The sequence below is a fragment of the Balaenoptera borealis genome, assembly GCF_965194805.1.
Source record: "Balaenoptera borealis genome assembly, chromosome: 19".
NCBI classification, from domain to species: Eukaryota; Metazoa; Chordata; class Mammalia; order Artiodactyla; family Balaenopteridae; genus Balaenoptera; species Balaenoptera borealis.
The window spans coordinates 32881981-32898470 of record NC_138878.1 but is presented as its reverse complement, the minus strand read 5'-3'; the positions used below and the strand labels follow the sequence as shown (position 1 = coordinate 32898470).

Sequence of the window (16490 nt, the reverse complement as noted above, 5' to 3'; positions counted from 1 at the left end):
AAGGTAAAAAGAGTAACTGTTGACAGCCCTTCTTTACTATGTTCAAGGTTAAAGACTAGGTGCATCACTGTGGCTTTTTTTGGCAAATGTGTGAAATCTTTATTCCTTAGACAAGATGGAAAGAAAACTAAATAGTTTATATGTTAACAGCAGAGACAAAACCTTTCAGATGTTACTTGGAGGGGGAAGACCGATGTTTACTTTTACTCACACTTAGCCCTCCACTCTACCGGAGACACAGGGCACGTACCTTCTGTTAAATCTACAAAGTTGTTTTCAACCACCGGGGAGGGGATGGAAATCCCCATTGCTTTTCGGACTCCATACATGCTTACAATATCACCTGGAGTTACTTGCTGTGCAAGTTCTTTAAGGTTATTGGTCACTTGTTCAGCTGGAAAGAAAAATCAACATAAAGACAGTTCAAGGTACTGAAATGTGGTTCCTTTAGATAACTTAAAAAAAACAAAACAAAAGCCCAATAAATATATAAGTGGAAAAAAATAAACTGTCCATGGTGTTCACTTCAGTGTTACTTTATTGTGGTATCACTACTCAGAAATTTTCCCTTTAAGCACCCTTATTCTCCTACCAGAGGTACAACATACCAAGATGCATTTCTCTGTATGAGGGACCCAAGAGACAGATCATGTTGGGAGGGGGTCTGGTGCTCAAACGCTCATTCTGGGCTTCCTGGAGCTCTCTGAGCAGTTTGGTGGTCTCATCAAGTTTCCTCTGGAACACTTCAGCTTCTGTGTGGTAAGAAAAATAACTTACTAAGGACAACATGGACATACTTGTACGTGATCTTGTGCAATAAATTGAGTACTATGCTCTGGGGTTTTGCTATTTATTGGTTAGTCTTCTCAAAGGAGTAATCCCCCTCAAATGAAATCACCACCACAGACACACTTTACTATTCCACTGAAGCATGGCCAGTCAAGATGTTCCTGTAGTGAATGGCTATGTTAATCTGTGCTACTGTGACATTAAATCTTGACTGCCTGTATCGTGAAGTATTTCCTTCAAACCCTCTGGAGACACTTACCTTCCGAGTCAAAAACTTCAACTGGAGCTCCAAAGTTTGTTACTGCTTTCAGTGCTGTAAGCCTGTCTTGATTATTGGAGTCTAAATGCCCTGTTGGTTCGATTTCTGTAATCTGCTTTAAAAAAAAAAGATTAATTGAGCTTGCTAAGCCCTGACAGTGCTAGAATGAGAAATTAAGAATATGGCTTGTGTTTATAAGCCAAGCTATTTCACCTATTTAGAGTTATAATTCTGATGCCTATAAAAACCTTTAAAATGCCATTCCCAAATCCTGGCAAAGTGTCCATAAATCACACTTCTCGGTAATGGAATGGTGTGTCTTACACAATCTGCATCAGTTGTTTCATCACCACTCTAAAGATAAAAGCCTCGTTACTGCCGACTCTGTGAAGCGCTTTTGGTGACTGTGACAAGGCCGCAGTTTGTGAGGTTCACAGGCAGTGTTTCAGTCCATACACTTGCACTTCCCTGTGGTAGATCTTGAACATAGTAAAATACTTCCTGGGGCTTCCCTGGCGGCGCAATGGTTGAGAATCTGCCTGCCAATGCAGGGCACACGGGTTCGAGCCCTGGTCTGGGAAGATCCCACATGCCGCGGAGCAACTAGGCCCGTGAGCCACAATTACTGAGCCTGCGCATCTGGAGCCTGTGCTCCACAACAAGAGAGGCCGCGATAGTGAAGAGGCCCGCGCACCGCGATGAAGAGTGGCCCCCACTTGCCACAGCTGGAGAAAGCCCTCGCACAGAAACGAAGACCCAACACAGCCATAAATAAGATAAATAATATTTTTAAAAAAAGATACTTCCTGGGTCTCCTCCAGGCCCCAAAGCCAGGCTGTAGTATTGCATGGGAGAAGCAAAATCCTAAAAAGGGTGGAGTTTTATTTTTGGAATCACAAGACTCAGAGTTTCCATAACCCCAACACTGCTTTTTAGGAACAGATCAATCCTGACAATGAGTAAACAAAAGTTAATGGTTCCTTTTATACTTTGGTATCGCACTCCGAGCTTGGACAGTCTGAACATCCTATTTCTCTACCGACATACGGGCTAAAAGTGTGTGGTGGAGAAAACCGTATCAGTACATACTGATACTTATGGTTTGCCATTTCGTGGGCCCTTACAACTCTATTCAATAAACTTCTTACCCAGCTTTCTTTCCCATTCTGAAGTTTTCTTTCATTCTTGCCGGCTCGCCAAGTACATGACCTTGCTTGGCTCCTCTTTCTTGGAAAATGACATGATTTTGTCAGTACCATCTACATTTGCATCTGTCTTTACTTGATCTCACATCTTCAAGTTTTCTTTCCCTTCAAAGAGCTTACGTCTCTCTGATCTTCAATGTCCCAGTTTTCCTCCAGTCATTTAACTCACGGTACCTTTATCTTGTCCCCACCATTTTACTGAAATTACTCTGATTAAGGTTACAAATGACACCTGCTGGTCTCCTCTTACTGGGCTTCTGTGCAGCATCTGACACTGCTGGACTCTTTCCTGCATCAGTCTTCCGTGGTTTTGCCACCTTAACTACTGGTCTCTCCAAGGTTCTGTTCTTTGGCCTTTTCCCAGCCTACGTGTCCTGCCTGGACAATCTCAGTCACCTAATACCTACAATAATTCTACCTTGACACCAGTGACTTCCAGATCCACACCTCCATTGATGTCTCAAATCACACTCACCAGCCCTGAAACCGAGTGAAATTTCTTTCCCTGCCAAAGCTGTGCTCCTTTTCCTGTATGTCCAATATGAGCTAACAATACTAATATCTACCTTGTGCAGGTCCTGTCAATTTTATTTCTACTGTATTTCTCTTTATTGTACATCTTCACTCTCTTCCACAGTATTGTTATCTAAGCAAAAAATTAACTAGCATAAGTCCTATAGCTTTTCACTGGTCCCCTCCCTCCAGCCCCTCTCTCGCCTCCACATTTGATCACAGCAGTCTAACTTCTAAAATAAAATCTCAACTTCTTAAGCACTGCATATATGACTCATCATCTGGTCCTCAATACCTTTCCTCCTCTCTCCAGGTACCCTGTGGTCACTCACTTTCTGGGTGCTCTGCACATGTGCCTTGCCTGCTCAGATCTATTCAGGTCATTACACATGAAGTTCTACCCACTTCACAAACCTGGGCCTGTGCTGGGGGAACCCTGTTCATCCTTCTAGGCCCAGTTCATCCGGAAGTCCCTCTGTGAGGATCTCCTCAGCTGTCCAAAGCAGCTGGTTTCCCCAACCTGCGTTCCCACAACATGTACATTTACTCTGTACGGTAATTGGCTTTGGCTCCCTTGTTTACGTGTGTGCTTATCTACTGCACTCGCTGCTACTACATTCCCCACAGGCAAAGAAAGTTCTTTGATCTCAGGAGACACTCAATAAATATTTTTCTTTTAAAATAAAAGCTTTATCATTTAGGCTTTTTAGCTTATTCGCCATTTAAATATTTCTTATAAAGAGTAAAAAATATAATCACCTCCATTTCTTTTGCTGTGTCAAGTGTCCTAGTTTGGCCTTCATCTTCAGGAGATGACTGTAAGGATAAAGAAAAACACTTTCTTAAAAGATATATAAAAAGGCTAATATCAAGGAAAATAGAAAAACATCAAGAGTTTCACGGCAAGATAAAAGGAATAAGAATATGGATTATCAAAATATAATTTTTTAAACCAAAAATGAATTAGATATAATTATTAGCATTTTGAGAGTATTTTGTGAGTCCAGAGTACATATTACTGGTGACTTCAAGACTGATAGTTCTATGACCAATCAAGAAGCAACACACATGTTTAAGAAGGTACTTGGTAATAGCATACAAGGACCTAAATAAATGGAGTCTTATTTTTAGCAATAGGTGGTTGAAATCTCTGACAAAGAGAAGATAGGAGTACTCCAGGGTGTATTCTGCATGAAAAGAGGCAATACTTGCAGACAGCAGAGAATGTAAAATATTCAAATGCTATAGAGAATGTGAAAACTTCCCATAATCCTAGTCTTCAGAGATACTGTGTATATAAACAATACATGTATCATGCACAAAAATCAATCATGATCTGTTATCTTTTCTTTTTGTTTTTTTTTTTTAAATTGTATCTCATTTTTTTTTTTTTTAACTTTTTGGGTTTATTTATTATTTATTTATTTATTTATTTATGGCTGTGTTGGGTCTTCGTTTCTGTGCGAGGGCTTTCTCGAGTTGCGGCAAGTGGGGGCCACTCTTCATCGTGGTGTGCGGGCCTCTCACTATCGTGGCCTCTCTTATTGCGGAGCACAGGCTCCAGACGCGCAGGCTCAGCAATTGCGGCTCACGGGCCTAGTTGCTCCGCAGCATGTGGGATCTTCCCAGACCAGGGCTCGAATCTGTGTCCCCTGCACTGGCAGGCAGACTCTCAACCACTGTGCCACCAGGGAAGCCCTGTTATCTTTTCTTGAAAGGTTATACTGTGATTTATTTAACTGATTCCCAATTTTAAAAAATTATAAACACTGTATTGCTTATATGTAACCTCTATCTTAATTTTCCAGTATAAATTCTAAGAGGAACTGCTGGATCAAAGGGCAAAGGAACTTTAAATTTGAAATATATTGCCATATCAACAAAATGAAAGATATGCAATTTTAGTTCAAGACTTTTAATTAATTCAGGTTAATTGCTGGGAAGGGTATAGTAAAAATATTTTTGAATTGATGTAAAGCTGAATGTTTTTTAGGTTATGTGAAGAAAGCAGTTTATGTGCTAAGATATAAGACTCTACAGCAATTCTCACTGAACTTCAGGCGCTGACTCAGCTTTGCTGACAGGTCACCCAAGGACCAGCAGCCACAGGTACAGCGAGGGCAGAGGACAAGGCAACTACAGTCACAGCCACCAGGAAGAGTTATGACCCCCAGGAGATACAGGGTTCCTCTAACTATGGTGACAAGGACATTCTGGAGACCAACTCTCCTCTACACTGAAGGAACACTTTCTGGTTTTAATCTTTGAGCCAAGTCTCTGAATTATCCCAGATTATGAACTATGTCCAACTGAACTGGAGCTAGTTTACAAGTGTTAATAAAATACAGCAATGAGGAAGCTTTTTACTTTTTTACTTGAGGCTCCACCACTATATTATTACTATGTAATAAGGAAAAGGACATTCCCTATCATTTTAGTCAACTTAATGTCAAACCAGTGAGCAAGACTTCCTTTTTTTGTTAGGGTACATAACACGAGCTGACTTCTGAGTTATAACCCCCATTTTGATTCCTACATTTCCAAGATGAGGAGATAATGACAATCACTGGCCCTCACAGATCCTGGTAGCCGAGTTACTCGTTTCCGTTCATTGTCCTCCACCCATGGTCTCCACCCGGGCTGGGCTGTCTTTTCAGTGCAATGGAGTTCAGCTGTCACACTGGTTAATCCCATGGTTTCATAACACTGATGACTAACACCTGAGGGCCAATGATAAATCACTGTTTCTTTAGCAGCATTCTTACCATCTCCGCCTCCTGCAGGGTTCTAGAATGTCCTCCTTTTGTTAAAACATCCAGTAAACTATCTGCCATAACATATGGATAATCTTGGCATGTGGCCAAAAACTCATGGATGCTGAAAGAGAGTGTGTTGGGAAAGTCATTTTCATACAAATCATCTCCACTGGCGTAATCTTCCTATCACAGCCAACTATTTCATTAGATGCCTTTAATTTATACCCCATGATGTGAAACTTTCCATCTAGACACAACACTGTATTTACATATTTACCAGTGATCAAGTTATCATCACAAGAGAATTAAACAATACCAAGAACACGATGAAAAGGAAATGCTCCTGGGGAAACTTCAAAGAAGAACAAGACCTCAGTGATGGAGGGGATCAGGGCTCAGTCTGTGGAATTCCTTGCCTCTTCCCTAAGGTGATCGTACTCAGCTCAGGACTCTCACAGATACTAAAAGACTCTAAAAGTCACACCTCCAGTTTGGACCACACTCTTTGGACAGCTCCATTTGGAGGTCTAATAGGCTCAAAATGTCCAAAATTGAGTTGCTGGATCTTCCTCCCGAAGTAGTCCTTCTAAAATCTTCCCCTTCTCAGTAAACAGCAATGTCATCCTTTTAGGCTTGGTCTGAAACCCTGGAGTCCTCCTTGACTTTGCTCCCTCACACCCCACTTCAGTGAGTCAAGAAATCCTACTGGCTGACTACTGATCCCCTCTCAGCACCTCAGCCACCACTCCCACGGTCCAGGTCTCACGTGGATTATGACAGCAGTTCCTCTGTTTCTTCCCTTGCTCCCCTGCAATCTGTTTTCCACAGAGCAGCCATAGTGATCCTTTTAAAATTATAAGCCAGACTTGGTCACTACTCTGCTCAAAAGCCACCAATATTTTCCCATCTCACTTAGAATAAAACGCCAAGTCCTTATAAAGATCTACTCCCACCAGTTGTTTCCCCTACTCTTCCTGGCCCTTACTGCTCTTCTTGGTCTTTAAATGTGTCAGGCAGGTTCCCACCTCAGGGCCTTCGCACAGCTATTCCACTGGCTGGAATGTTCTTTCAGATGGCAGCAACGTTTGCTTCTTTACTGCCTTCAGTTTTGCCCAATGTTCACTTAGCAAAGCCTTCCTTGACTACCCTATTTAAAACAGCACCCCTCTCCCAATCCTAGTACTCTCTATCTTCCTTTACTTCTTTACTTTTCTTCAAAACACCTGTTACCACCTGACAGGAGGGCATGGGTCTTTGTCAGCATTGTTTCCCAGGGGAATCCCCAGTATCTAGAAGACTGCCTGGAAAACAAGGCACCTGCAATGCCTGTATGTGGAATGCATGGATGAATAATCCTGAAAGAATTTATTCAAGCTGGTGAGAAGAGGTCTAAAGGATATACAAATGGCTTGCTCTTAAACCACAGTCACTGACTAAGGACCCCTGCCTTATAAAAACACTGCCACCACTACCACCATACATGTATAAAAGTGAACAATCCCCCCTTTGTCAGAACACCAGGAGACTGGTTAATCTATTGGGTTAAATTCTTACATATAACAAAAGTTAACAAAGTGCCAGTGTCAAGGAGGAATAACCCAAGCTCAGTGCCCCACCCCAAGCCAGAATCCCAGTAAATCAGGACATTTCATTATGTTGATGGGATGCAAAGTACCCAACATCCTAAATAAGAACACAAAGTTATCTTCCAACAGAAACATTTAATAAGGGATAGTTGAGTGTAACTGCAATGGTCTACTGGTAAGTGATGGGTCAAACAGGCTTGGATGTGGGTTGCCTTAGGAATCGAATCATGTCCTACCTCTTATCTTGGGGAAAATGGGTTGTGGCTTCCCAAACTGATCAAATTTGGAACAACTCACTGACACACAAAACTGTTACAGTAAAGCAGGTGGCACATCAACATTTTGAAGCAACAAGCTCCTGAATTTTAGTAAGTGGAGGTACACAGCATCTTTAAAAAGATATTTTTGTAAGAATTAAAATACTACAGATGCCAACATCAGAAAATATTACGGAGATACGTTCTTTCTTTAAAATATATAGTCTCTATTAAAGAGCGATGGTAACTAAGGGTCTATTTGATTATTGTCAGTTAAAAAAATTACTGAACACATTTTCTACCGTTTGAATAACTCTGTAAGTCTATCAATAGATCACTTATGTATATCAATATTTTAGGACAATGTAGCACTCAGAATACTGATGAACTGGTGACTCACCTGAAATCACTCGAGAGGTCAGAGTCTTCCCCATAGGTTGAATAGATTAGATCAGAATCGTCCTTGCTGATATTTGCAAATGTGGAGTCATAATGTGGTGCATAAGAACTGTAGGGTCCATAATTCAAGTATAACACTGTTGATAAAAACACACACACACAAAACCACAATACCATTCTTTAACTTGTATGTCAATCTATTTTTTTGTTTATTAAAGATTATTCCCTTCTAACTTTGCTACTTCATTGACTGGCATACAAATCTAGGGTAAACATTTTCTCCAAAACATATCTGGGAAGTCACAACTCAGGTGAATCTTTGCCCGCAAAGGGGCGAGGAAAAAAAAGAAATAACAAAGCTCATTTTGAATACTAATACTGATTTTTCAGGGGCTTCCCTGGTGGCACAGTGGTTAAGAATCCACCTGCCAATGCAGGGGACACGGGTTTGAGCCCTGGTCCAGGAAGATCTCACATGCTGTGGAGCAACTAAGCCCGTGCGCCACAACTACTGAGCCTGTGCTCTAGAGCCCGCAAGCCACAACTACTGAGCCCACATGCCACAACTACTGAAGCCCGCGTGCCTAGAGCCCGTGCTCCGCAACAAGAGAAGCCACCGCAATGAGAAGCCCGCGCACCACAACGAAGAGTAGCCCCCGCTCGCCATAACTAGAGAAAGCCCACGCACAGCAACAAAGACCCAACGCAGCCAAATATAAATAAATTTAGAAAAAAAAAATACTGATTTTTCAGTTTCTTCTTAATAAAATAGCTAATTAATGTTGCAAAAATACCATAAAGAGAGTGCTTCTTTTCCTCAGCTCCTTAAGAAAGAGAGAAGAAAAAACTTGATGACCACGTGGGAGCCTTACCTGGAGTTACCTTGTTCCTTTTATCTTCTTTGAACCCCTGCAAAGTATTCACTCCAGACTGAAGTCTTCCAGCTGTCATTCCCAGTCTCACAGGGCAGTAGCCTGGTTCTAAAACATAAGAGTGAGCACGGTGGCGGCAGCTCAGGTGGCAGTGGTCCAGATGGTGCTCTCGCTCAGCGTCTGTGCGCACACTGCTGCATGCCATCCACGTGACTCTGGGCAGCCCTTGCTCTACCCATTTTTAACATAAGAAAATCTGAGCTTAGAAAGGAAGGAATGTACGTGGGACCAAAATCTGGTCCTTTTCGTTATACTCTACTGCAGCCTGGAATTCTTTATAATTGTGTTGCACTTCACTTTAAAAAACATGTTTAAAGTTTTTTAAACATGGACTTTTTTTTTTTAATTTTTAGTTTTTCTTTTGGCCGCACCCCGCAGCATGTGGGATCTTAGTTCCCCCACCAGGGATCAAACCTGCGCCCCCTGCATTGGGAGCGTGGAGTCTTAACCACTGGACAGCCAGGGAAGTCCTGAAGGTCGGATCTTTTAACGTTAAGACGATGGAAGTAAACCAGTAGAAAAGGTCAAGTAAAAGACTAAGGGAAAATACATGATTAAAGACAAGAACTCATAATATATTCAGGATAAGTTAATCTGAATTAGTTTGAGGAAGACTTGCACTGCAGGGAAGAATAGCCTTCAACGATGTGATGTCTGTAAACCAGGAACGAACCCCTGTAATGATGCTAGAAATCTGTGATACAAGCATAAGAACTGAGAAGGATGGTATCAGGACAAAACGTGGTCTCTAACAAAATCCAACAGAAAGGACATTTTCTCTTGAAGAAGAGATGAGATGATTTTTGTAGCATGACCACCCTGGAATAGAGTCTACTGCCACATGTGATCAGTGTGATAAAATAAAAGCACTTGTGAGAAACTTCAAACACCTAAATCAGATCTTCTTTCCTTGGTAAGCAGTCTGGAATTTGGTGTCCCAATTGGTACTAGTGCCTCCAACCAGGAGGATGCAGCTGAGACAGGGGCATCTTCTACCTTAAACCAGTAAACTGGCCTCCTGGGGGAGCTGCTGTGTGTGTGAGGAGTCAAGTCAGCGTTGGCCACATCTGATAACGCCTACAGAAGCAGGAAATCCAGAAAACCAGACCAAGAGCAGAGACCAGACCCCAAGTACAAAGAAAGGGGCAGATCTTAGGGTGTGACCTAAATCAACTTAGTTGCATCACCAAATTTTCATCACGGCTATACTAGAGAGAGCAATGCTCTCAATCCTGTGGCATTTTCTTTTTATTTTTCTCCCTGTGGCATTTTCTTTGACCCAAGACCCTAAAACATTCTTATGAAAAGTTCATATAAAAGTAAAAAATGAGTTTTGTTTTGAAAACATAGCAGCAGTTCCTTTTCTTCTAAGTAAAGGAGGCTATTAATGTTCTCCTTCAGCATTTCAAGAGTGGAATGCAATGCTCAAAGAGAACATTGACAGGCTTGCATCAAATGCATCAAGCTCTTCTCTGCTTCAAGGTGTTTTTTTTACCTGTTATTCCCCAATCCCTTACTCACCATTTTGGGATCAACCTCTCTGACCCCCAGACACTAGATAGGTATATCCTGTTACTACTCTGCTGCTCTGTTCCTCTGATGTACTGATTCATGGTGGACAAGTTGCCATCTCTTTACATGATTCTTTTTGTTTGGGTCCTCCTTTCCCCACTCCACAGAACGTAAGAGGGACTTGTCTCTTCATGTTTTGCTCCCTTTTTACACCTAGCTCCATCTCAAGCTCCTAAGACAGTGTCTTGCTCATAGCAAACAATAAATAATGGAGACTATTTCCTGAAGTGCAGGAATTTTGTCATTATTCATTTTTGTATCTCCAATTAACTCTCTCCTAATGGCAGTAGGATAACAGATATTTATAAAATATTCTCATGCTTATCACATGATTTTCCCCCCTCAGATGAATGACATAAATTTCCCATTCTTACACCAACGTTTAAAATATTCCCTATACTATCTCCATTAAAATATCATTTGAGAAAATGTAAGTATGACTTGAGTTTCTAAAAGTGATTCCCAACCTTTATAAACTTTCTATCAACCACACTGAAAGATATGTCATTAACTATATATTATTCCATTCCCATTAAGGTACTACATGGCATATGTATTCATTTTATTCCCTGAAATTAAAAAGTCAAGTTAAATTTATTATGCCATAGTCTGAGGGTTTTGAGATACTTCAAGAAATAACTGAGCCTTTATACCAGAGTCTCTTAAAACCAGGGCTAGAAATGACTGCCTAATATTTTGGCTTTGCTAATGGTGGGTATGATATTCCAGGCACTTTATATTTTAAAGAAAACTTGATCTGTAGTGCTTATTTGGGATGAAATAAAGTTAGGCTAGCTGTTAGCATGAAGTACACGATGATGCCTAGCCAAGTTCTTTACGGATGATAATACAGTTAGGTTTATCAATATTCAGACTTGTTGCTTTAAAATGTTAACCCAGGTTACTGCTCTTTGCCAAATTAGCATCAAGTTCATGCACAGTCTAATTCTGTGAACTTACCTCCTACAACAGGATCCACAGGATGGAGAAGTCCCAATGTTGTTGTTCCATCTGGTTTTCTCCTTTCAAATTCACACTGCAATGACCCAAAGTATTCAAATGGCATGAACAGTTTTATATACCATATGTACATATGCTGCTCATCAGAAAACCTTACCTTAGTTTAGTCAAACTAATATTACAGGTAGCGATCATCATTATACTCAGATATCAACTTTCACACCTGTCTCCATGCACACAGGTGTTGATGGGTTAAAGAAATGAAGGTAAGAGAAATCTCAGAATTTTGAAGAGCTGTGTGGGTCCTTAAGGTCACCGAGTTCTGTTCACTCTATTAAAAAAGGATACTGAAGGCCAGGGAAGGGGAGTGACTTGCCCAAAGTCATGTATTAATTCATTTGGTTTTAGAACCAACGTGCTATACAATATGACTTGAAAAGACCAGTACATAAATGTTTTCTTTGTAAGCCTTAAGTCTGTGGTTCATTTTCCAACTTTAGAACACATTAACATCACTTAAAAAAAAAAAACAAACCCAAATCCCTCTATCCAGTGACAGAGGATAATACTATGTACTTTACAAACCAAGTATATTATTACGTTTTCTTTTTGTGAGTGTTCTCCTTCAGAGCTCTATGACAGATATGGATTAAAAGTACACAAGCAACTTAAAAACTGAAAGTTTCAGACCACCTGAATCAGTAGGTAATGAAAAGAAAGGAAAAGCTTGATCACCTGACTATTTACAAGCCGCCTGGTCAGCTTTCCTCCAGATTCCTTAACAATGCGGTCAATCTGCTCCTGCTCTCTTTCTAAATTATTGCTTTTAAATTTATCTTCAAGTACATCTTTGTCTTTCCTGAAAACACACATTAGTACTAAGTAAAAAAAAAAAGATAAGATGAAAACATTAAAATGTAATTCCAAATATGAATACAACTAAAGCGGAGAAATTTGCACTACTGACACCAATTAAAACTTTGTTCCTTAATGACCTGGTAAGGGGCCCTAATAACACACCAACAGTAAGGCAAACCAAGTAGGTTGGTTAGTTCCCTCCCTTTTTGTGTCCAGTGTTACTTGCTTTAAACTTTTTTCTTAGAAGATTCACAAAAATGAAACTCCACCTCAAATATGTTTTAAAAGGGGAGGGGCGCACAATTTGTTTTACAATTTGTTTTATTAAGTCCAATTTTTAAAATTAAAATTTAAAATAAACGTACATTTAAAATGTATAAATCTTAGAAATATAACAAAAACTTGTCACAAGTTTACTTTCTTTGCATTATGACAGCAGAAATCCCACACTGCTAAACCCTTCTCCCAGGGTTGACAGCGAGGTGCTGGGCATCAGAGTAGGCAGTGGTGTGAGCGGGATATACACGACTGCGTCTGGCCATGCCAGCTGCTGCCCGGTAGGACCAGTGGCTCATTACTGCTCCTACCAGTTGACACTGAGTGGAAAACATGCACACGTCTCAGTGACAGCCATCTGTTTAGAAGGTAGCTTTAACTGTGCTTAGGCTTAATTAAGTACGGTCTCAACTCCTTTGTGGAATGAAATAATGAATACACACTTTTTTCTTAAACAAATAGTTCTATTAAAATAAACTCACAGACAGTATGAGTCCCTAAAGGTAATTTACTGGTTTTAAAACTACTTTCATACAGAATAGACATTCAGAACTATTTTCTGAACTGTGTTTGGACAATTCCATGTAATGCTTTGTATGAGAAGAGGGGTATCAAATCATCAAAATGGACTTTCAGGACAAAACCCAACCAACCATGGACCCAAGGCAGGCCCCCCAATCAATATTTTCTCCCGATACTGGTGTGAAAAAGACAGCTTAACCTTAATATTGCAAAGATTCTTTACTTTTTATTTTCCTTATTGGGACTCTTGAAGCCTTGTGCCTCAGTGTCTCCAGAGTCTTCCCTCTCTCTTGGCCAGCAGCCGCTGTCCTCCCCACTCTGCGAGGTGTCTGTTCTATCTTTCTGCTTTCGACTTTTTTGCAAGTCTGCCATGAAGTCTATGCTCTGCTTCAGGCTCTGAATTCTCTCCTAAAAATATTCAAGGATATTCTTATTGAATGTTTGTCATTCATTTTGAAAGTAATGCATTTTTTCCCCCACAAGAGTTTGCACTTACCCTATTAACTGGGGAAGAAAAAAAATTAAATGTGATCATACCAACAGAGTAGAATATTTAGGAACCAGGACAATAAAGTCTATTCCTTCAATGCAGATAATTTCCAATGTAAGAGAATGCTTTATAACTCTGTTGCATCATCAAAAAGTTCACAGAAGAGAAAGTGTGAATAAATACTAAGTATTCTTTGCAGTACTAAATTTAAAAAGTAAAATTTAGTTTAATAGGATGTTAAAGTTTTATATTTAACAGAATGGTTTTATCTTCTGACATTTAAGAATTATCAGGTATTTAAAACCTAGAGCATGTGAACATGTAAAGATCCCTTACATTCTGGTATCCTGGGATGATCAATGATGATTCTGGCATTTTTCTCTGTGTGAAAACATGCCTCAAGGAGAATAAAAAGGCTGCTAGCATAGTTTCTTTTTCAGAGTGCATAATGTTCTAACCAAAGAAGTATTGTTTCTGTTTTGTGAAACGTGCTGAATTTTCCACTGCATTGATATGCTGTGAAATTTTCATGGTGGTTAAGGACTTGAGGTTTCTGGACAAATGTTAAAGAGGCAGATTTGTTCCCAGTGACTACTCTGCCTTTTAGTTCTGAGTGTTGTCACTGGATAAAATATGGACTGCAGTCTCCTCAGGGCTGCACAGCAACAGCAGGGTAGACTTCTGTGGAATAATAGAAACTAGAACTGGAAAGGACCGGAGGTCATTCAAATAAGAACAGTGTAGCCCAGAAATGCTAAATGACTCACCTAAAGTCACAGAACCAGTGACTAAGACCAGGCCTCTTGTCTCTCACGATGGGGACTTTCCTCATCATACTCTGCTGTATTAGCAGTACAGACTGAGAGCCTCAAGAAATGGACCCTGCTATTTTTACTGGACTATAATTTTAAAATAATCTTAAAACTATTTAAGCAATATATTTTATGGCAGACAAAGATATGGGTAGAGAAGAAAATAAATACCTTGTTAATTTATTATCCAGAGAGGAAAAGTGTTAACAGGTTTAACATTCTAGTATTTTTCTAAGCATTACACATATTAACAAATTGGAATTATAATAAACATTTTGTAACAGCAAAGTTTTTTTTCAGTTAATAAATTGCAAGTATCTCCCCTCTGTATCATTAAATATTCTTTAAAATATTCTTCACAACTGTATAGTATTTCATCCCATGTACATCTCATGGTTTAATTAACGACCCTTACTGGACATTTAGCTTATTTCCAAGTTTCTGCTATTATAAATAAAAGTCTCCAGGAATCTCTATCTCTTTAGAATAATCCTAGGAGTAAAAATACTAGGTCAAAGAGAATGAGTATTTTTAAGGTTTCTGATGTCTACTACCAAACTGCTTTCTAGAAAAACTGTAACAATTAATAGTATTTGAAAGTTTCACCAGTGTTTGAAATTTTCTCTGAATCCCTGGCAAACTGATTAGTACTATTAAAAAAAAATTACTAATTTGATTTTTAAAAACAGGTTTTAATACACACTTAAAAAATATTAGTGTGTGATTCTTTCTGTGTGCATTTACTGGCCATTTGTGTTTCCCCCTGTGCATGTCACTAAAGCCATTTCTTACTCATCTATTTCTAGCACCTGAAATGGAGGTTGGCACATATTAGGCACTCAATAAATGCTGGTTAAATGAATGGGCTTAGATCACAAAGTTCTCAGTAACCTTTTAATTTCCATTCTAGAGTTTTATAAATCAGAACCTACATTTAAGAACATTTTCAGATTTTTAGAAAAACATAATATGCATAAAATTAAAATAATTCAATTAGAGAAATTTTCTAAATTTCAACACAAGTCATGGAAAAAAATTGAGTTTAATTAATTTTAATTTGAAAGCAATGTCTTTCTTTTTTGGTAACTAAAATGTCTTCAAATCAGCATACTGTTTATTAATTCTCAATTTTACTAATGACTAAAGGGTTTGATTCTTTGCCATTGATAACAGCTAACACCTACTGAGTGCTCACTCACACAGCAGGTATAATTTTATAAGGTTAAGTACTACTGTTATGCCATTTTACATGATGGGAAAAAGGCTGAGAAAGGTTACATGGCCTACCTAAGATCATACAGAGTCTCAATAACACAGCCAGGACCTGAACCTTGATTAGTCTGATCCAAAGCCACTATGCTATGAATAGTACTGTTTATACTATAATGCAGCATTTAGTATTTATTTGGAAGATCAAAAGAATTATTCTGCATATGTCTACTTTTTATAAAAATAACACATCTACTAATAGTCACCTAATAGTCACTACTTGTGTGTAACTGAAAAAATGATGAATGACTGCTCTACAATCTTTACACTGAATTCAAAAACAGTTATCTTTGAAAAGACACCATTCACGGAAGGGTGTACTGGGCTCTCTTGGGAGATATGCTATTAAAAGAGTTAATTCAGAAGGTCTAAATTTAAACATTTAAAAATCACTACTGTAAGGGTCTCTCCCATCTAGGGTGGAGAGAACAGTCAACAGGAAGCTATAACACAGGATGCGTAGGGCTCCTCAACAGGAAGAGATCTGAAAAGAGGGAAGACAACAGAGAGAGAAAAGGGAAAGTGGAAAAGAAAGGTTTTTTTTCTGTGCTTCCAGCCATCCCATCCCCAATAAAATACAAGAGATACTGGAGTCGTTTACATGTTATATTAACTACATTATTTAAAGATGAGAAAACAGTGGTAGATCAAAGTTGAAAATTTTACTTGGATATGTTATGTTTGCGAATTAAACTTTACTCTAAAAGTTCAATGTACGTATTTTGGAGTGACAAAACGTTGCATTTGTTGGGTGCACTTTTACTTCAAATACAAAAATAGCAAGTATTTGCAGGTTTTTAAAACTGGAATATGGCTTGGTTCTGGATTCTGAGTTTTTCTGCAAAGAATGGGATAAACATTTTATATTCCCCTTTCCTCTGCATATTTTGCCAAAGATGGGTAACTAGCTTACATTACAGTTTCCCAACTCTCTAGGAAAGGGTGGGAATTGATGTTGTCTAAATATTAGGAGTGCAAGAATGATCATCAATCCAAATGTTTTTCTTTCCTCAGTTAAGTGGATACAAGAATCTT

General features: G+C 39.2%; 1 protein-coding gene and 1 long non-coding RNA gene across 14 annotated transcripts in view; both read right to left on the bottom strand.

The window, feature by feature from the left end:
• Window positions 1-16490, bottom strand: part of LOC309616285 — a 409627-nt gene that overhangs the window by 283016 nt on the left and 110121 nt on the right. The window lies entirely within an intron of this gene.
• The window catches only part of BRD7 (bromodomain containing 7), a 41359-nt gene that overhangs the window by 3180 nt on the left and 21689 nt on the right, over window positions 1-16490 (bottom strand). For 4 of the 13 annotated variants that reach the window (XM_082366645.1, XM_082366640.1, XM_082366647.1 and 1 more), the window contains 10 exons: window positions 13108-13292; window positions 11964-12087; window positions 11229-11304; window positions 8637-8867; window positions 7766-7901; window positions 5532-5643; window positions 3526-3582; window positions 1049-1163; window positions 609-752; window positions 251-394 (listed from right to left, as the gene is read on the bottom strand). In XM_082366645.1, coding sequence (XP_082222771.1) covers window positions 251-394; window positions 609-752; window positions 1049-1163; window positions 3526-3582; window positions 5532-5643; window positions 7766-7901; window positions 8637-8867; window positions 11229-11304; window positions 11964-12087; window positions 13108-13292 — 1324 coding nt within the window. The remainder of the gene's footprint in view (window positions 1-250; window positions 395-608; window positions 753-1048; window positions 1164-3525; window positions 3583-5531; window positions 5644-7765; window positions 7902-8636; window positions 8868-11228; window positions 11305-11963; window positions 12088-13107; window positions 13293-16490) is intronic. The other 9 variants (XM_082366648.1, XM_082366649.1, XM_082366652.1 and 6 more) reach the window with 7 other exon arrangements.